At 40.1% G+C, this 21,111-nt stretch overlaps 1 protein-coding gene across 2 annotated transcripts in view; it reads right to left on the bottom strand.

The window, feature by feature from the left end:
* Window positions 1–912: 912 nt before the first annotated feature.
* Window positions 913–21,111, bottom strand: part of agap3 (ArfGAP with GTPase domain, ankyrin repeat and PH domain 3) — a 190,545-nt gene continuing 170,346 nt past the window's right edge. For both annotated transcript variants that reach the window (XM_036138280.1, XM_036138279.1), the window contains exons 17-18: window positions 8,262–8,517; window positions 913–4,815 (exon numbers count right to left, since the gene is read on the bottom strand). In XM_036138280.1, the coding sequence (XP_035994173.1) occupies window positions 4,591–4,815; window positions 8,262–8,517 (481 nt within the window). In that variant the 3' untranslated portion in view covers window positions 913–4,590. The remainder of the gene's footprint in view (window positions 4,816–8,261; window positions 8,518–21,111) is intronic.

The following is a 21,111-nucleotide window of genomic DNA, read 5'->3' as shown; positions in this document are numbered from 1 at the left end:
TTTCTTCAGTGAGGGCAGGTCATTTGCAGAAACCCAAGGTTTGGCAGGCTGCGCACACGAGAACTGGGAGCGGCATTCTGGCAGTGCAAACAAGACGTTCTGGTAGCGAGTGAGGCAGGTATATAAAGGCATCAGGTGAGACATCAAAGAGTATCAGGTAGAATGCCTTGGAGCCGATTAGTGGCAGCAGCAGGTGGAGCTGATGATGATACTGAATGGTGGCTGGAAGATGACTGAGATGAGTGGAAAACTATCAGTAAAAAAAAAAAAAACACAAACAAAATTCAAATCATGAGTTAGAGTCTGATCTTTAGTGGCTACTTGGACAGGATTGAAAGCTCTAACAAGATGACGATGCCAAAAAAGTTCTGGAAGTCTGACTTTGAGTTACCTGAACTTCTTCTTCTCCAGAGTCCTGGCCTTAACCTTTATGAATATTTGTGTATGTTGTTTAAAAGCCAGATCTATGGCAGGAAAGGCACCAATTTAGATTTAGCTTACCAATTCTACTTACAAGAGTGATCTAATATTCAACTAGAAATTGGCCAGAAGTTTATTAACTGCAAAATGCACATAGTTGAGGTGCAACATTCTAGGCGGCATTTGACCTAATATCTGTGCTGGTGTACGTATATGTGACTCTGTATGTACAATTTAGATCTTATGTAGACAGACAAAAGTTACAATAAAATCTAATCGTTAACTCAATTTGTAGTGATTTAAATATCGCTAAAGTTGTTTGTTTTACAATTGGTCCACTATTGGAAAAACAATTTAATCCGAATTCCTAAATCTTGGAATAAATATGAAACTTTTTCATTTTGAGTGCATGGAAACCTCTGGTTCTTTAAACTTCTTTCTTTAAAAAAAAAGGGCATAACAGAGAACAAAGGAACAAGACAAACACTGGAAAAATGTGTCAGTTTCCCCAAATTCGGGGAAGGCTACAATGTTTTATTTGAGTGTTTATTAATAGCCAGCCAAGCATCCAAGCATACAACATGTCACTCTTTAGCTTTAACTTCGTTTTTACGTTCTGGACATAAAAGGAAATATAATAGGTAAAACGAACAAGAAACCAACACACACAACAAAAAAAAAAGATATTTACATACTGCATTATAAATATGTCAAATGTACATCATTATACACAAGTACCAAAGATGGTCGGTTATGTTGAGATCCAAACAGAAGGACCTTAAAAAAATATGTTCAAAGAGAAACAAAAGCAACTTATGGATCAAGATGACCAAAAACCAGTTTAAGTTCATTTCTCCAGGAGGACCTTTCCTTTAGATAAAAGCCCCAAGCTAATATGTACACTTCATATCATTTGTTTGGGTTCAAACAGGCAGGTATTCTAGTGTTTTCTCTTCCTATCATCTACAGTATGTAAATAAGGATTCAGGGTAATTGCTGTACACATGGAGCTCCTCTGTCATCCCACTGAACCATGAAAAGTCTCAGTGAAATAAGGTGGTCAAGTAACGATCAGAAATAAGGCTTATATCACAGTACAGTACGAGGTGATAATCTGAACAGAAATCAGGTGGACCTTTGTGGTATCGAAGGAATCGTTTGGCATTTTTTGATGGGAAATGTGCTTTTTAAGAGTCTTGACGCACTTTTTGTTTGTGTGCGTGAATAGATCAAGAGAATATGCAGTTACAAGATGTACCCAGTAGTATTTCAGTATCTCATGGACCATCTAGTCAGTGTAATCAGCAAAAAGTACCCTAACAGACATGTATACACACACAGAGGACAACCTTCTCAACCAAAGAGAAACCTGGCAAAGGTAGACTGCATTTGGCACTACAAAGTCAAATTCTTGTTGTTTTTAAACTGCTTAAGAGCACAAATAAATCTTCTAGTTTTAAGGTTTTAGGAAGCAGACGCCGCGATGGAAGACTCAATCACAGGTAATATCATCTACCTCATCAGTTCTACCTAGCATGGGCTGGATAACAGTGCTAAGGTATATGAAGATGTCAAAACCCCCCAAAAGACTTTAAATCATTTTGGTCCTAAGATCTAAAGACCCTTTAATGAGATGTTAGAGAAAAATGCAACACTGACCAGGGTTTTCTGGTTGCTGTGCACTGCTGGCCCGCTGGCTAAAAGAAAGTTGCTGTACTTTCCCCCTGCTTAGAATGATTTGGCTGTTAGGAAATATTGCTGACTGAAAAAACAACAAAACAAACAAAAAAAAAACATGGATACCAGCGAAGGTGAGACTAAAAGAAGGCCAATCTCTATTCTTTTTAATGTAACATTGAGAGTTATATTAAAAAGAGCAGAAATTCAAAGAGCAGTTAAAAGCTACAACTAGAACTACAATGATATATAAAAATGTCAGACGATATTGTCACTGTAATAATAATGTTGCATTGTTTAAGCAGCATTGGCGAACAACTGTAGCTTTTCTGTTTAAAAAAAAAAAAAAAAAACATATTACAGATTTTTGCTTTATATGTTTTTTTGATGCCCTGAAACAATGTTATTTTTCCTCAAGGTCATCGCTGCATGAAAATCTCATACCTGTTCATACCTCAACAAAAACCTTTATTGCATTTAAAAGAAAGAAATTATGCAGGGAATCATTATTTCCCATAATTTCTTTAAAAAAATGAAATAAAAATAGTACTACAGTAGTGTAAATCGAAAGTCAATATTAAAGAGTCTGATGGATCAGCAGGTTACCTCCAGTGACATCATCAGAACCAATTAGTTGTACTTTGCTGCCAACTTCATTTTCCTGTCGCATCTAAAATGGATGTAGTGGTGAATTTGAAGCGTGGTGAACGGTGTATGTCTCTGAGCAAAGATGGGCAGGGGAAGTGTTGCATCATCTCTATTTTTTCTCAATTCTATTTGAGTTGCTTTAAATCAGCTCTAAGCAAGAAAATAGCATATTTACAAAAAAAAAAAGTCAAATAATTCCTTCCTCAGTCGTACAAGCATCCTCTTTTAGCCACATGTACATATCGAGTTGGCTGGGAAAAGAGGCAAACTATAAAGCATCGACATAAGTGTTTCAGATAAGGTACCTTGTAGTTATTAGCCCTGTAAACAAACTATTTGCCTTTGTAAACCAACAAAACAAAACTTAAAAAACCCTATAAAAAAACTGGTGAAAATATCTATAGAATACTGCACGAAAGAAACCTCTTTCTGATTGTAATCCCTTTTACCGCCTTTACTTCATTCACATCAATGCATGTTGCTGCGTCTAAGCTTTTACGCTCACACGATGTGAGGATGGGAAATGCCAGAGGAAAAGGGCAGGGGTAATTTGTTTATTTTGATTACAAGTCTGGCCAAGCGCAGACAGCTCTTATAAGGAATAAGGCAAAGGAACATCCAAACTACTTTTTTACAGATATATGTACAATAAAATTCAGTTATGTTCCCAAATCTTGACTTTAAGTTCATGACTTCTCCGCAGAAATGCCCCTGATGCATGTTTGGACACACACACACACACACACACACACACACACGCACGCACACACTCACACACGCAAACGGTACCACATGTGTATTTCACAGCAACAATAGCAGATATGAGCTCTAGAGTACCAGGTTTTATATCTATGAGCCACAGGAGGTGTGTGGATCTCCCAGAATCGTGTGGTGTTATCTCTGAAACTATTACCAACACAATCTACTCAATCTTAAAAAAAAAAATAACAATAATTCTAACAAAGAGATCATAATGGTAGAAGTTCACAGTTTCAATCAAACCTTTGAATCTGAATGAATTTTGATTGAAGAGGCACACTTACAAAGCAGTGCGGCTTAATAGTCCTAAAACATCACGGGCCTTAATTCCTTTATAGTCATGGACACGTTTACTGAAAGATTGTGCCATAGAAAATGACTCCCTTTCAGCCAATGGGAATTCCGCAATCAGCTCTCTCTGTGATGATCCAAATTCATTTCCCTGTGAATAAAGTGTCAAAATCATTTGGCCTCTTTAACCATAATTGCTTTGCTTTTGTATATGATAGCTGTGTTGAAGACATACATCACTGTGAAAGCTGTAACAGCCACGGTTATGAGAGATTAAGTTTCTTCCCCCGTCAGTGTTTTTCTCACTTGCGCAAACTACTTTTCTACTCTTCTGTGTTTTGACACTTAAGCTTGAAAATTTGAAGGCGTTTTTTTTTGTGACTCACGCTCATTATATTCCTTGCTTCACATTAAAAAAAAAAAAAAAAAAAAGGGAGAGGACATAATAGGAAATGTATAAGCATTAAGGGTATGTTTTCTGTACGGTAGGCATGAATGCAGAAGGAAGTCATTTGTTTTGGTTGAGGCTTCAAAAACATAAATCTTAAAGCTGATCGTGATCATTTCAGACCGAGACTGAACAAAGTCAGGAGGGCGGGGAAAAAAAAGTTAAAAATTAAAAACAATGTACAATGTCCAAACTCGCAGCGCAGTGGAACGTCTCCAGTAACTTCATAACTCCTGATATTTCTCCATTGGTACGGATTCTGGGTTACACAGTGTGAAACAGAGGAAGTACAGCAAGGACACACGGGCGGGTCTTCTTGTTGTCTGCAGCTAGCGTCTCTCTCGCGCCTACATGATGCTGATGCTGCGGTTGAGCTCACACTGGGCGTTGTTGTTGTTGATGTTGGGGTTGCGGAGGCTCACGTTGGACGTGGGGGCGGAGCTCAGGCTGCTGGCATCGTTGGGGCAGCCGTGTTGCAGCAGGATGTCGGCGCACTCCTGACTCCCGGCTCGCCGGGCGCAGGACAGTGGTGTTTGGCCACGAGCATCTCGGCTTTTCACATCCACGCCATACTGTGACGAAAAAAAAATAATTAAACAAAAGTTATGTTTAGGAAAGCAGTTTTAGGGAATGCATACTTTATGCGCATGGGAGAAGAGGAAAAGCATCTGCCGCTGTGACTGCACAGGTCTTTTGTTCAGACGTGTGATGACTTCTGAAGTAAGAAAGTTATAAATATTGAAGTCAGCCCATGCTCTCTTGTTAATGCATCGATTACGGCGGAGATTCAACAAAGTAGCCTGGTGAACGAGAGCGGGCATCACGTCACACTGACACGCATGCCCAGAGGATTTGGCTCGAATCAAACTCTCATGAACTGACTAATGGAACCCTGTAGAAGCAAATGCTGCAAATAAGGAAAAAAAATCATTTTACACGTTGGAACAATTGTAAGGGCATGTATGGTAAAGAAAATATATAATATTCAATTTCAAAATCTGCACCATGCAAATTTAGCGTATATTATACGGATTTTATGTGACATGCCGACAGCATGGTGCATAACTGTGAAGCAGAATGAAACATTTTTCTTTACATATGAAACTTGCAAAGCGTGACACGTATTGGTATTCATCCCATTTTACTTTCACACCCCTAAATAAAATTCAATGATAAATAGAGCCCACTTGTGTGTATTTAAAATCAGTATAAAATCCAGCTGTTTGCTGAAAGCCTCAGAGGTTTGTCAGAAAACATTAGTGATCAAACAGCAAACAGTTACGTTGGGTTCATAGCAAAAGAATGTGAGCTGGTCAGGTGAGACCAAAATTGAACTTTTTTGCACTGCATGAAAAGCACTGAGATGTGGGGAAAAATCTAACACTGCATGTCACTCTGAAAGTAAGGCCTCATCTGTTATACTGGTGCTGGTCATATAATTAGAATATCATGAAAAACTTTTTTCAGTAATTCCATTCAAAAAGAGAAACTTGTATATTATATGCATTCATTACACATAGTCTTATATATTGCAAGAGTGTATTTCTTTAATTTTGATGATTATAACCGACAACTAAGGAAAACCCCAAATTCTGTTTCTTAGGGAAAAAAAGGATTTCCAGAAATGTTGGCCAACTGAAAAGTATGAGCATGAAAAGTATGAAATAAAAAGTATGAGCATGTAAAGCACTCAATACTTAGTTGGGTCTCCTTTTTCCTTGATTACTGCAGCAATGCGGCGTGGCGTGGAGTCGATCGGTCTGTGGCACTGCTCAGGTGTTATGAGAGCCCAGGTTATTCTGATAGTGGCCTTCAGCTCTTCTGCATTGTTAGGTCTGGCACATTGCATATTCCTCTTCACAATACTCCTTAGATTTTCTATGGGGTTTCCTGGCCAATTAAGAACAGGGATACCATGGTCCTTAAACCAAGTACCCGTGGCTGTGGCACTGTGTGCAATAAAATCTGCATCTCCATAAAGTTTGTCAGCAGCAGGGAGCATGAAGCGCTCTAAAACTTCCTGGTAGACGGCTGCATCGACCTTGGACCTCAGTAAAAAACACAGTGGACCAACACCAGCAGATGACATGGCACCCCAAACCATCACTGACTGTGGAAACTTTACATTGGACCTCAAGCAACGTGGATTCTGTGGCTCTCCTCTTTTCCTCCAGACTCTGGGACTTGATTTCAAATTGAAATGCAGAATTTCCTTTCATCAGAGAACATAACTGTGGACCACTCAGCAGCAGTCCAGTCCTTTTTGGCTTTAGTCCAGGCGAGAATCTTCTGACACTGTCTCTTGTTCAAGAGTGGCTTGACTCAAGGAATGCGACAGCTGAAACTCATGTCTTGCATACGTCTGTGCCTGGTTGTTCTTGAAGCTCTGACTCCAGCTGCAGTCCACTCTTTGTGAGTCTCCCCAACATTGTCTAATGGGTTTTGTTTCCTGATCTTCTCCAGGGTGCCGTCACCCTATTGCTTGTACACTTTTTTCTACCACATCTTTTCCTTCCCTCTGCCTCTCTATTAATGTCCTTGGACACAGAGCTCTGTGAACATCCAGCCTCTTTAGCAATGACCTTTTGTGTCTTGTCTTCCTTGTGGAAGGTGCCGATGGTCGTCTTTTGGACAACTGTCAAGTCAGCAGTTTTCTCCATGATTGTGTTGCCTACAGAACTGGACTGAGAGACCATTAAAAGGCCTTTGCAGGTGTTTGAGTTAATTAGCTGATTAGAGTCTGGCACCAGGTGTCATTAATATTGGACCTTTTCACAACATTCTAATTTTCTGAGATACTGAATTTGGGTTTTTCATTAGTTGTCAGTTATAATCATCAAAATTAAAAGACAAACATTTGAAATATATCATTCTGTGTATAATGAATGAGTATAATATACACGTTTCACATTTTGAATGGAATTACTGAACAAAACCCAAGTTTTTCATCATATTCTATTTATATGACCAGCACTTGTATTTGTGGCAGCGATGTGCAATGAGGATACTTTTTTCAGGCAGGCCAGAGTTGATAGAAGGAGGAACGGAGCTAAATACAAGACAATACTGGAAGAAAATTTGCAAAAGACCCGAGACAGGAGTGGAGGTTCCTGTTCCAGCAGGACCCTAAACCCACAACCCAAGCAAAAATGGTTGACTCTTTAAATCTGACCCAGCTTGAGATATTTTGTGTGGAAAACAATAGATATGTCAGCCTCAAAAATGTATATGTGCAAAGCTGGCAAAGACAAACTCCATTCCAGGGGGCAGAATAAAAACACAAGTCAAATCACATATCACATTCGTTTCACTTCAGAATTATGCACTGTTTTGGGCTTATCAATAAAGTCCTGATAAAATTAGTCATAAAATGTTAAAACATTCAGAGGTTTGAATTTTTTTTTTTTACTTTATCTTTTAAAATCTCTTGTACTCAAGTGTTAGAGTTAGAATTTCTTTACATCTACATGCAATTTGCATACTTGTAATTGTCATGTGAAATGAAATTATTGTTGTTTTATAGATTTATTTTACTATGATCAATTTTATATACATTTTAAAACTCAGTTAAAAGGTAAATTGGAGACAGATTGACCTGGTTAGACGTTTAACATTTTTAACTGTCCTTATGAGAAGATATTGATTGAATTAGAGCTTATTTTGGTAGACAGTCCTAACCATGAACTGTTAATTACATAATTTGAAATGGAAAAAAACTACTTAATTTTCAAGGGTTGTTATTTTTTGCCACTAAGGCTGGAAACTAATCAAAGTTAAGTCCCCTGAACACTAGCAGCATTAAAAAGATAAACATAAGATATTACAAAATTAGTTATGATAATAGTCAAATTCTCTGGGTTTTGTGTACACTTGACATGTCGGGCTTTTGTACTGAACCAAGCTGGGGCCTACCAACAAGAAAACAACCACAGCTCAAGAAGTTAACCAAAAGGTCAACCCAGTGCCAACCAATGCTGGACACTCCCCTCCCCTCCAAGCTCAAGTTGAGCCCCCTCACCCAGATGAGTAGCTGCGTGATCACGACGTTGGCCATGGCGCACGAGAGGTGCAGCGCGGTGCGTCCATCTCCATCCCCGTAAGTCTCGTTGACCTCCTCCTTGGTGCCGTGGGCCAGCAGCAGCACCACCAGCCTCAGGTCGTCCTCCACCACGGCCCGGAGCAGCTGCTGCCCCAGGGGAACGTCCGACTGAGGCAGCCCGACCAGGAACAGCTTCTGCTCATACTTGGCTCGGATCCAGCGCTCCTTCTCCTCCCTGGGGAGAAAAATCGGCGAGGGGTTTTTTCAGGTCAGGCGGGGGTGAAACATACTGAACATGCAATCAGCAATTTCGCACCTTGGCTAGAGAACTTTCAAAAATAATTTAGAGCCTATGATTGAAAGGCAAAGTCATGTGCAAAATGAAGACCGGGGACACACAGGGGAAACGTTACAGTAATTGGCCTGTGAGACTCACTTAAGTATTGTGACATTTCTAAATTATTAGGGCACAGGAAAGTGATTGCACTATCACAGCCTACCACACCGGGAAATAATATAGTGAGATCGGATGGAGAGATCAGAGAATGCCAAAGGGTTGTGATGCTTTGGGCAGTATTCCAGCTTCTACTGATTACGGCCGTCAGCATAACGGCTGGAGCTCGGCCAGCTTTCTAAAGGTTACACATCTTGAACAGCATGTCTGCTGCGGACAATACAGGAAGGCGGGGGACATATTTTTATCAGCACTGTCGGCTGTCAGTCTGAACCCGCGGATCTCTTCCACAAAAGGAGCAGTGTGTCTCTGAGCCACGGGCTCCCTTGGGGTGGGCTGGGCTCTGAGTCAGATCGATGGGGCTGAATGGCAGCCAGAAAGAGACAGTTGGACGTGGGGCTCCTTCACTCTATCCTGCAAAGGAGAATGGAGATGGAGAGAAGGCTCCGTCCTCTATCAACAGGCAGAATTCTATCTTTTGCTTTCCATCTTGACCCCCAATATCATTCTTCGCCCACATACAAACTGTCCAAATCAGAAAGAAGGAGGGGGAAAAAAAAAAGAAATCAATATCAATAAGTGAATGACTGAGCATGCCCAGTGTGGTGCTAACCTGGTGACCCTGTCAGTTGGTGTGATAAGGGGAGCAGAAAGAGGCTGTTGTTTGGGTTTGCGGGTGAGTGACAGAAAGGAGAAGGTTTGTGTGAATCGGTTAAGGCAGCAACGCAGACTGGAGTGACAAGGCTCTCGTGAGACTCTTTATCAACAGGCCAAGGCTTAGCAGCATGTACAACCAGACAGTCCCGCTCAATTCAATTGTATTTCATCATAAAAAAGTGAAAATAGTACCTTAATTTTACCAAAAACAAAGATTACAACTCTTTGCTTCAGCATAATTTATTGGAATTTCATGTGATAAGCCGACACTTTGAAGGGGGAAGGAAAATTGTACACTATTTTCAAAATGTTTTGAATAAAAATTGCAGTTTGCCTTTGTGCTCGGCATTCTTGAGCTCCTCTAATTTGCAGAACCACCCTGGGATCAGTCAAACTGCATGGAGAGCATCTTCCAAAATCGTTTTTCGAATCATTCTACAGATTCTTAATTGGATTTAGGTCTAGATTTTCACCTTTTTTAACGCATGAAAATGCTTTGGCCTAACCCACAAGCGTCAAAAGTGTGGCCCAAGGGCTATCTGTGGCCCTGGACTGATTTTGTGCAGCTCACAATTGTAATACAAGCACAGGTCGTTGATGGAGATGTTTTTTTTTTGTTTGTTTTTTTACCTAAGCAAAGTCTTTACTAACAACAATGAACAATAATTACTAAATTTTCAGAAAAAAAATCAAATAAAAATATACAGAGATGCATAACCAGTTTTATTAACCATAATACAATTTAATTAAACCTTATTTTATGAAAACTTTATATTACACACCATTTCCACTTTTAGTTTATTTTTATTTTTATTGGGTTGGGCTCCCCGTTTGTTTTATTTGACTCCATTAGCATATTTTGACCACTAGCCAAACGAGATTAATTCTAATAAACCTACTGCTAGTATGTTATTTTTTGGAGTTTCCTTATACTCTTCCATATAATTTAACCATAAAAACAAAGGCATAAAATTGCAAAGAGGCAACCTGACCAGCACCATGTCACAAATCATATCTGACCACAGGACAGAACAAAATAAAAGAAAGAAAGAAAATCCATCAAAACAAAAAGTTTGGAGTAAATCCGACATTTATTGTTAGATATGATCAAAATATTTTTCTTTTGGTCCGGATAACAATGGCCTTAATATCTAAAGATAATTTTTAACCCCTTCAGTCATTGCTATGAGAGCAATTACAAATGCATCAATCAGAATTTGTGGCTCTTTCTTAGCTTTTGCTGCCCTGCTGATACAAACACTGATGGATTTTGGTTTCCTTTTCAGAAATATGAGAGGATGTACAAACAGCATTCACAGTTTCTTTCAGCCTTCCTGTGGTGAGCGGTCATTAATTATTTACTTTTAAACACAGGAGATGTGACACCACACGTAAAAGAGAGAGTGGCTGCTGTAAGCCAGGGTATTACATATTTCAAGTTGATGACAAATTCACTATAGAGTTCATGCTTTTATTTAGCATACTAGTGATTAGCACAGTTAGCATGGCTAGCATTACTCAAAGCTTACTCTCCATTTTTGTTCACCTGGATAGCCTAAGCTCTGAGAAGCATGCAAATATTTTCAAATGCAACATGTTTCATGACGAACAGAGAATAAATGTTAAAAAGCAACAAAAAAAAAAAAAAAGAATGAGTGCTATTTAACGTTTAGTCTTTTGGCTCTATCTCAGACTGGATTAACCACGTCTCAACATGTCACTGTAATTACAGCTTCACTGTAAATAGATTTTACATCTCTGTCCCTCTTCAGATTTCATTTTTAAACACCTCACTGATACTGGAAATAGCTAACTTTGACCCTTGAGGCTTCTACATACTCAGGGGTACTATGTGCATACCGAGTGCCGCGTGGGTTCGGCACGGTCTGTCCGTGCACATTTCAGCATTCATAGTTGAGTGTACCAATTGTCTACATTTCTTGTGACAAATTCCTACATTTCCCACATTTTCCACCTGTGGGATAAGGTGAAGGAGTGGATAGTCACAAGTTTGAAGAGCTAGTTGAGCATCTAGCGCCGTTTCTGCTCCAGCAGGCACTCTTTGGACACCTGTCCGTGCGGCGCAGAGAATGGGTGGGACACTGAGCGTCTTTACGACTGCCGGCTCTAAGCTGCCCAGTCTATCAGCTCGGTGTCACCTATAAAACAATTTGATGTGAAGACTTCGTCCTGCTGAGTGTGTAAAAACTGAACTTGGCGCAGAGTCCGCCGGGTGTCTGTGTGGACCGCGCGCGGATGTCCGTAGACTCACGTCCGCACAAGTATTATGAAGCCTTTCTTCTCCCAGCAACAACTTTCCTAGCAAAGCATGATGTTGTGTGACGCATCCACCGGTAAGAAAAAGGTCCAAGTTTTTTATGCTTCCAACCAGCCGGTCACTTATCAGAGTTTATTAGCCCCAAAAAAACTCATCTGATTCTGGTCAATAGAAAAAACACTGAAAAATCCCATAATAATGATGCGGATGTCAATACTTACTCATCTTTATCTGCTGGAAATACAAGACAGATGAGCAAACTGCAGAAAAACACCTTTTTTTCACACCCATATGTCAGCTGTCAATCTCGTGTAACACAAAAATTTGTGCTGCAGCCGAATAGACCTACCTTCCTAAACACGAGTATAAGAAAAGATTGAAGACCAAATATTTACTGGCATCTAAGCCAAAATTGATTAAGTGCAAAAAATACAACCATAGGGTCATAAAGCAACTTAGCTCACACTTCAAAGTAGTTTTAAACCTGTTGCATCTATAGGGAAATTGTTGCCTTTTTGTTTGTACCTGAAAAAAAAATGATGTGAAAGAGAAAGTCTTTCAGCCAATCACACTAAAAGCAAGTCTTTTCTTTCTGAAGACAGTATTATTGGGAACTATAATACATCTCTAATAGCGGGCAATTGCGGTTGCTCAGAGTTTTATGGTGTAAGACCTCCATCAATCGCAACTTAGTCATTATGTGTAGACAAGCCTGTTAGCAAATCAATTGGCCTTTGAACCAGTGGACTGCTCAGAACAGGAAGGGGTCGTCCTTCCCCTCCACTTTTGTTTCCTTGTGAACAAGTTTACACATTGAGGATTCTAAAAACTGTAGCGTCGGTTTCAGGATGACATCTACAACTTTTAAAAAAATCGAAATGTGGTTACAAGCAAGTAGGTTTGATGTGCGAAGTTTGTTTCAGAAAAGTCGACCATGAACAACACACACTGAATCTGGAGAAACCCAGTGAATTGATATGAGCTAAATGAGGCATAACGTTAGCACCAAGATGTGAAACAAAAAGGCAGAGAAAAGCCATTAAGAAGACGTCAACATCTCAGAAAGGAGCCTGGAGGACACTTTGTTAGCCTTCGCAACAAAATCAGCCCTAAAGACCTGCAGGAAAAGGCCTCATTCACAGCTGATGCTGTGCTTTAAATTTAACAAATTCACAGCCCTTTCTAAAAAAAGTCAACCTCAATAAAGAAGGAGTGAACCAAAAGTTAGAAAAAAAAAAAAAGAAAACCCTTGCTGCAGCCACTTGAAAGCAAAGGACGTGAAAGAGAGGAAAATGGTAATCCTGCCTCTGTCTTTTGTTTGGAACAGAGCAACAATCCAAACAGAGGTAGGGTTTAGACAGTCAGAAGGGAACTGTGACCGTTGAAAAGGACACTTCCTCACCACAGTAGGAAGAAAAATAAAATCAGCAGATTTAGCATGTCAAAGTGCTGGGACAAAGTAGGTGGGGAGGCGGAGAGAGGAAAGGAGAGTGAATTTACACAGCATGGGGGGACATTCAGGAAATTGAACTGATGGCTAGTCCTACATATACAACAAACACAGGTTTTTAAGCTAATAGGCACCAATTTCCCCACCCAGCCCTGAGCACATTCTTGTTCTAAATTTCTCTGTTACTTGGGGGACAGAGGGGGCTTAAAGTTCCTAATAAAAACGCCTGTCCTCCTCTCTTAACTACAAGCAAACCGTATTCCCCGCAAACCCTTGCTCCATCTTTCAGTAATATCGCAGCATAAACATAGTTTAACTTTTCCTTCACTTTGATGTGTATGAGATTCTGGGCAAACATCAAAAAAACGCTCCCTGAGTTTAAAGTGGAAATGAGGTTCCTGTCCTGAGCTGGTGTCTCCTTTCATTTGCCTATGCAGAGGCTGTCGAGCTAAAAGGCAGCCTTAACACTAGTAAAAAGAGCTCTTTTATAATTCTATTAGAGCCCCGTCCTTCCAGCTCTCAGCTGAGCAATGCATTCTGACCCTGACTTAATTAAGTGGCAAATGGCAGAATGATTCCCCTAAAACCCAGCCCACGGAGTCAAGAACACATGACTGGATTCAAATAAAAAGGAACAAACAAGGATAATTAGTCAAGCCTGAAAGACAAAGATGAACAGAAATTTATAGGAAGGGAAAAGAAACTGAGACGGGGGAGGAGGGGCAAGAGATGCCACGGAATGACCAATCTGAGTGCCTGCAATAAAGGTGCATTGGTCCATAGGAAGAGGAGGATGTCCGTCCCAGTACTCGCCCGTCTTTCAAACACACACTGAGTCCTTCACAACTATCAAAGCTCCACTAACTCCTCCCACTTCTTCACGAGCCTCCACATTCACTGTGGATACATCAAATAAGTGCATTGAAAGGAGAAGAAATGGTGGTGTTGGTGGGAGGGGGCGGCGGGGTGAGGGGAGGACTAGGGTTGGACCAGCTTGAACAGACTTTGCAGTGGGGGTGGAGGACTTCTATAGAACTGATTCCCATGCAGCCAGCAGCTCCACTTCCACAGACCACGGGGAGGGACTAGCAGAATGCGAGGACGAGCAGTAGAAAGACAAGGAGGGAGGGGGAGAGGGGAATGACAGAGATTGAGAAAAAAGTACAGACAACAGAAGGAAAAAGCTGGGGCCCCAAAGCATCAAAGGTTGCTAAGGGCGAGAAATGAAGGAGCAACACAGTAAACGCTTCACTAAGAGCGCTAAATAAGGCCTCCCATGGCCCAGCTGGTTACAGTTCAGACCTGCCTCACACTGCTTGGAGAACACCAGCTCAAAAAGAATGGAGATAAATATTTTTACAAGTCCAATCTATGCCTCTTCCCTGTCTCTCCTCCAATGGCGCAGCCCGAACAGATGACCAGGACTCAAAAGGTTTGTTGAGCTCTATAGAATTGCCAGTGGGGGAGCATCTGGGCGCCAAAAGGCAGGCAGAAGGATGAGCTGAATATATTGTGACATTAATGAGGTTGTCAGACCCTTCATGATGGAGTGGCTCTGTTTTTGTGCCAGCAAGACTAACACTCTTAAACGCTCATGCTGTTAACCCCTGCTGAACCCTCGCCTCACATACAAAGCTGAGGGGACGATAACACATGGCCCGTTTTAAAGTGTGTGGACTCCTTCATGTAGTACTGGACACACGAACCCACTGATTTAGATCCTTTGTCTTTTAGGATTCGTTAAATTTTAATTTCCACACATTGTTGAGATTGAACTATGGCTACCTTATAAAGGAGCACCTTGCTGGTATTGGGTTGAGCCCCTGTTGCCTTCAGAGCATAGTTGTGTGTGGCATAGACTCAACAAGGTAGTATAAACATTCCTAATTGGTTTTGGTCCATATTGACATGATAGCATCACACAGTTGCTCCAGTTCTTTTGGTTGGATATCCATGATGTCAATTACATGTTCTAACACATCCCTGAGGTGGTCTATTGGATTATGATCTGGTGACTGTGGAGGCCATTGGAGTGCAGAGAACTGTCTGTCATGTTCCTCAAAGCAGTTTGCAATGATCTGAGCTTTCTGACATGATGTATTAGCTACAGTATCATAGAGTGGCTACATAAAGAGATGGATACGGTCAACAAAGATACTCAGGTAGGCTATGACTTTTAAACGATGCTCGACTGGTACTAATCAGCTGAAAGAAAACATCTTCCACAGTGTTTTTCCATAAAGTTATTGTCCATTTTTTTAACTTGCGTAAATCAATGCCATATTTTCCTGTTTGTAGCTAACAAAAGTGGCACCTGGTTTGCTCTCCTGCCACCTGATCCAATCAGGCTGTATACACTGGCTCTAATAAGAGATTGTCTGAGCTGCTGTTGCCTTTCTATTCTGTGGACCCAGTGTACTTATTTTCCTTCTACCTCTGACATTAGCAAGGCCTTTTTGTCCACTCACTGGATAGTTTTACTTTATTTTTTAGAACATTCTCCGTAAACCTGAGGGATAGTTTTGCAGAACGGCAGATTTATTTAATACTCGGACCAGCCTGTCTGACACCAATAGCAACTGAGCATTCACTACGTCAATTAAATTACCCTTTTCCCTCCCATTCTGATGCTCAGCTTACATAAAGCAACTTGAATAGGTGGACCTAATAAAGTGGCCATCGAGTGTAAATTGCACGGCCCAGCATGGCCATGCTATAATTGAGGAGTCCCTTCTTTCCGTCCACCTGGCCCAGAGATCCAGTGGCATATTGGCAATTAGCAACTAAGGTGATAGTTCTCCCACACAGGGATAATTACTGACCTGTGGCTTTCATTTAGAAAGAGAAAGTAGACAGAGGACATAGGACATACGACGGTTCGGTCATTCATTTGTCTTAATTAATTAGTCTTCCTCCACCAGGGCTCCTGGCAAGGCAGGCTACTCCAAAAAGTCCTTCAGAGACCTGGTGTTCCAGCAGCTGTACACTGCGAATAGCCTGGAAGCTCTGCCCCCTGGTCAGGGGGCTAATGTGAAGGGGAGAAGCTAATGTAGACAACTCCTGCAGACTTATTTTTGTAGTGACAGGAGGAATCACTTTGCAAACAGCTCAATAGGACAATCAAAGAGCCAGAGCAGAATGGGTTAAAGCAGGCAGAGGGACCAGGTTTGTAGAGGTTAGTGGTGTGATTCATTTTTATTACCACACAGCCCCTGCAGGCGGCAGGAGTGGCAAATTATTTCTGAAACAAAGTGGAGGGCTCTCATCAGAGCTATTACCCGCCTGTGGCCGAAGGCAGCGCAGAGCCCACAGAGGGTGACAGTGAGAGACCCCCCATCAATGAGGGATAGCCGTCCACATCGGTCCACGCTCCAGGATATCCCCCTCCCCAAATGAGAACTGGTGTCTGCGCTTCTGTGCGTGTGTTTCATTGTGTGCAAGAGGAAGATGAAGGTAAAGCTAACTGCTGGACCACTCCCACGACATCCATCAAAATAATCTGCAGTATTGTTTTTGTCACAAACCTGCCAAGCAATTAGAGCTGACGTGCAAAACACAATGACTGCCAGGTGCTAATTAAAGGAACAACTCCCATGTAATATGCTGACTGCAGAGACGAGCAGCGACGGAGAGCTCCAACGAGCTCATCATTCCAGACTCTGCTAAAGCCCTGGCAGATTTACCTTCTTCTGAACTGATCTTGACTTATAATGAGGCAGTCTTGGTGGATTGGACTGCAAGTTGTAATTACTTTAGAAAAAGAATTAATCAGAAAGTATTTTTCCATATAGGACACCGAGAGGAAATTTTTTGTTGTCTGGTTGTAAAAAAATTGCTCCTCTTTAGATTTGGGTTGATATGAAAAACCTGTAAAAACTAAACGAACTAATCAGAAACTAAACAGAAATAATTATTTATAACAAGGGGTGTAAGTGGTGTAACTGTCTTCTAAAGCATCATCTAGTTGCTTTCCACATTTAACTTAATCTGACGAAGTAAGTTTAAGATAGCATTTTCCTTCCCAGATGTTATAGTTAGTGCCTTAAAACTGATACACGTTATCTATGTTTGAGACTTATCTTGAAGTAAGACAAGAAGAAATCCTTCAATTGGACAAAGTTGGCTAGCAAAGACTTTCATCTGGCTGGCTGGGAATCATATAACAAGAATCCTACCCCGCTTTAAAATAGTTTTGGATGCCTGCATTTTGCGCATCCAGTTGAAAAAACTAAACTGTGACTAAGTGACAGTCAAGATACAGCCCAAGATTTGTAAGCACTGCTTTAGTAGCTCAGCTTCCTATTGGGTCTATAGGCCTAGTTAAAAACTATTTCATATTATTTTTTAGTGGGTCTGGATTAAATCTGTATAGATTCCACAAGTCCGACAAGATATGAATGAATCGTGTGAAATATTAAAATACCACAGCTACAAGTTAACTGCTCACAATATTAATGATAGTGTCTACTTCAGTTCTTCCTGGTGATAATCTAAAGGGCTTTTCCAATGTTGTTTTAATGAGTGTGGACTGCATTTCATCATCTCTACTTTAAAATGTAAAATATTTCGAATGATCAAACCTGAACTGCATATGTCTACCATGAGCGGAGACTTATTTTTGTAATTTTTCTGAAACCTGTATTCAGTTTGTGAAAACCCAAAACACTGAGCATTTTCAAGGATTTTTGACAACTAAACAAGCATGAAAAATATTTGTACAAGTCAAAGCTATACTGGAATTGTGAAATTTGTAAATCTTTTAAAATACAGTTTAGGATTTGGGAAACCATTACTTTATTTGAAAAAAACACAAAAAGGGAGAATCATAGAATTCCTCAAAGTATTTTAAGAAACTCGTCTCATCTTGCAACCTTTTGTCAGGGTGTGTTTATGATTTTTTGTTGTATATGAAATTAAAAATGCCTATGATATTAATATTCTGAACACAAAGTGCCAAAATTATAGACTTTAATAGTAAAATGTTAGAACAGGGCAGCATAAAGAGCATTTATAACGGCTGTCATAACAAATAAGTACAAAAGGAGCTTGGTGCAAATTCCAGCGTTATTGTAGACGTCTGCCCCTCTGGCAGTAAGTTGAAATGACACTCGTGTTGTGCTCACACATGAGAGAAGAGGATAACCATTTGTATGATCTTTTGTTTAGAGGCGTAATGTCTTCTGAGATAAGAAAGTTATAAACATTGACGTCATTTTGAATGTATGGCCATCTGCAGGTCCCTTTTCATTCACAGGGCAGATCTGAGCTCCCACCACTGGTTGAAAGCTGCCCCAATATTTACTTTTGTCTCATTCCGTTGCATATCAGACTCTAATTCGGCCCTTTTTGTCACACTAGGAAAAAGTTTTATTATCTTACTCTTGTGTGGAGCCTTTGATTGGGTGTGAGGTGCGCTTATGGCTGATCTTTTGTGATTCATCATCAAAAACAGTCGAGTTCTCTCCCTAATGTGTCAATGGCGCCAAAGACTCAAGAAAGTAGCCAGGTGAATGAGAGCAAGCAGCACGTAACACCCACGCGCACTCCTAGAGAATACAACCCGAATAACTCATGAACTGACAAATGGAGCCTATACAGGCAACTGCGGTAAACAGAGGAAAACTCATTTTACACGTTGGCCAATGCGGTACCGCGCGCAAGCTATTTTTAGAAACACAACGTCACAATGACGTCACATCACGTGGTACGCAGTGGGGCAAACTCCTGAAACCTGCCGCTGCTTTGCTTTAAAAGAGACGTGCGTTAGCCTAGGTTTTACTCGGTAAACGACTGCTTTTTCCAAATCTAAGACCATGGTTTTTAAACATTGTTGCTATGGAACGGGCAACAGCGACTCGAGTTACGCTGATCGGCCGCATATGAAGGATGTTTTCTTCAAGACTGCCAAGGAGAAGTGGGCTTGGTACACCGGGGCGGTCGGCCTACACAACAGTTCAACCCGGAAAAAGTTACCAAATTCAAGTACATATGTAGCAAGCATTTTGTCGGAGGAAAGGGCACAACCGAAGAACATCCTGACCCAATTCCAGCGACATCAAGTCAAGGTAAGAGTATTTTGGTGGCCGACATGTTAATAAAGTAGCGCCTGCTACCATGACAGCATATAGGCTATCATGGTAGCAGGCGCTAACCTGCACGTAAGGGCAGGTATGGGAAAGCAAGGCAATTTTACCTTTAAACTTGTGCAATGCTCCTTTAAGCTTAAAGTGGAATTTTCAGAAAATGTCTGTTCGAGCTTTTATTCAATATCACATACATTTTAAACAAAAACGAAATATATTTCTCAGTATTGTGTGCTGTCCTTTAGCTCTCTTATGGCGAGGTATGCCATATTATTGACATGAAACACGGCTGCCCTGTCTGCCTATCTTCAGTGGCATAATGACAATTTATCACAGCTTTGAAAAGATTTAATGTTTCCTTTAGAATTAGAGTGAAAATTGTAAACAATAATAAAAAAAATAATAAAATCTGCAAGTCTTCACTAGTCACATCCAGCTTGGTGATGTGATAATTACATGTTTTTTTTTTTCGTCTCTCTTTAAAAAAAACTATATATATATATATATATATATATATATATATATATATATATATATATATATATATATATATATATATATATATATATCTATATATATATATATCTATATATATATCTATATATATATATATATATCTATATATATCTATATATATATATATATATATATATATATATATATATATATATATATATATATATATATATATATAGTTTATATACATATAGTTTTTTTATGTATGTCTGTCTGTGTCTCCTAATGGAAAAAAAAGACATGCCGCTTCATAAATATTTAGAGGCTATATGCTGGTTTCTGCTGCTATTTTGTGAATATTAAGTTCATAAAGGTAGTCCAAGTTATAAAATAATACAAACCATTTCATTACAACGTATTAAAACTGGTGATCAGTTCACATCGACCCATATGCAAATGCGTTAAAACAACTTCCCCATCATGATGCCTGCCCTGCAGTCATTCTAACGTTCGACTGCAATTTTGATGCTAGGCTGGTCTGCGTACAACAAATTTACATATTGAGTTCCTAAACTTGAATATCATAAGCCAAACCAATGTTGTGGACGAACAGCTTTAAGTTAAATCTCAAAAATGCAAGTGGTAAAACTAGTCTTGCAGGAGACATTCAATCAGACACCAAGTTGATATTCAGGTAGTTACTGAATCGTTTAGATTAGGTGTCACTAATGTTTAGTGAGAGTCAGCAGCCATACAAAGCCTGCCTATGTGTCATCACAAAGCTGCTACGTGTCACCAGCTTGACACAATTAAAATCCGTGCTTATGTGGCGAGCTGCAGTTAAGGGAAAAAAAAAGCACACAAAGGAGGAAAAAAATCAATCACTCGGAATTTATTCATGCTACTTGATATAGTCACGATCTTATAAGGAAGAAAACCATCAACATTTTTCACTAACTGTTGGCAATGTTTGATATTTAAAGTGATATTCTTGGTTTTAAAGATTAGTTATCCTGCAAATGAGATTTATTGTAGGGCAGCAAACGCTAATGGAGATATGGCTGCAGGACAGGATCAGATTTTTTTTTAGACAGTGAGGAACCTTGCTGCCTGTGGCGACATGGGACTGACAGTGGTAGGGAGAGTAATCAACATCAATAATCTTTCATCAAGTCCAGAGTGCAACTTTTCAGCCCAGAAAGCGCTCAATAAACAACTGTAGGCCATCATTTAGATCTGAACTGGCCAAAGAGCGGAGGATAAATTTAAACTGTTTGTTAGCAAGCGATAAATGAAACATCACTTGAAGCGAAGAGTTTTTGTATGTAGAAACCAGCGAGGAATCACCAGCAGAGGTTTGGGATTTTGTAAAAATATAGGGAAATAAAGCTATTGCGATAGTATTGCTGAAAATTGCCATGACAATAATGATTAGGACTAATCCAAATTCT

The sequence above is a fragment of the Fundulus heteroclitus genome, chromosome 6, assembly GCF_011125445.2.
Source record: "Fundulus heteroclitus isolate FHET01 chromosome 6, MU-UCD_Fhet_4.1, whole genome shotgun sequence".
Lineage (NCBI taxonomy): Eukaryota > Metazoa > Chordata > Actinopteri > Cyprinodontiformes > Fundulidae > Fundulus > Fundulus heteroclitus.
This window is presented reverse-complemented; position numbering and strand designations above follow the sequence as displayed.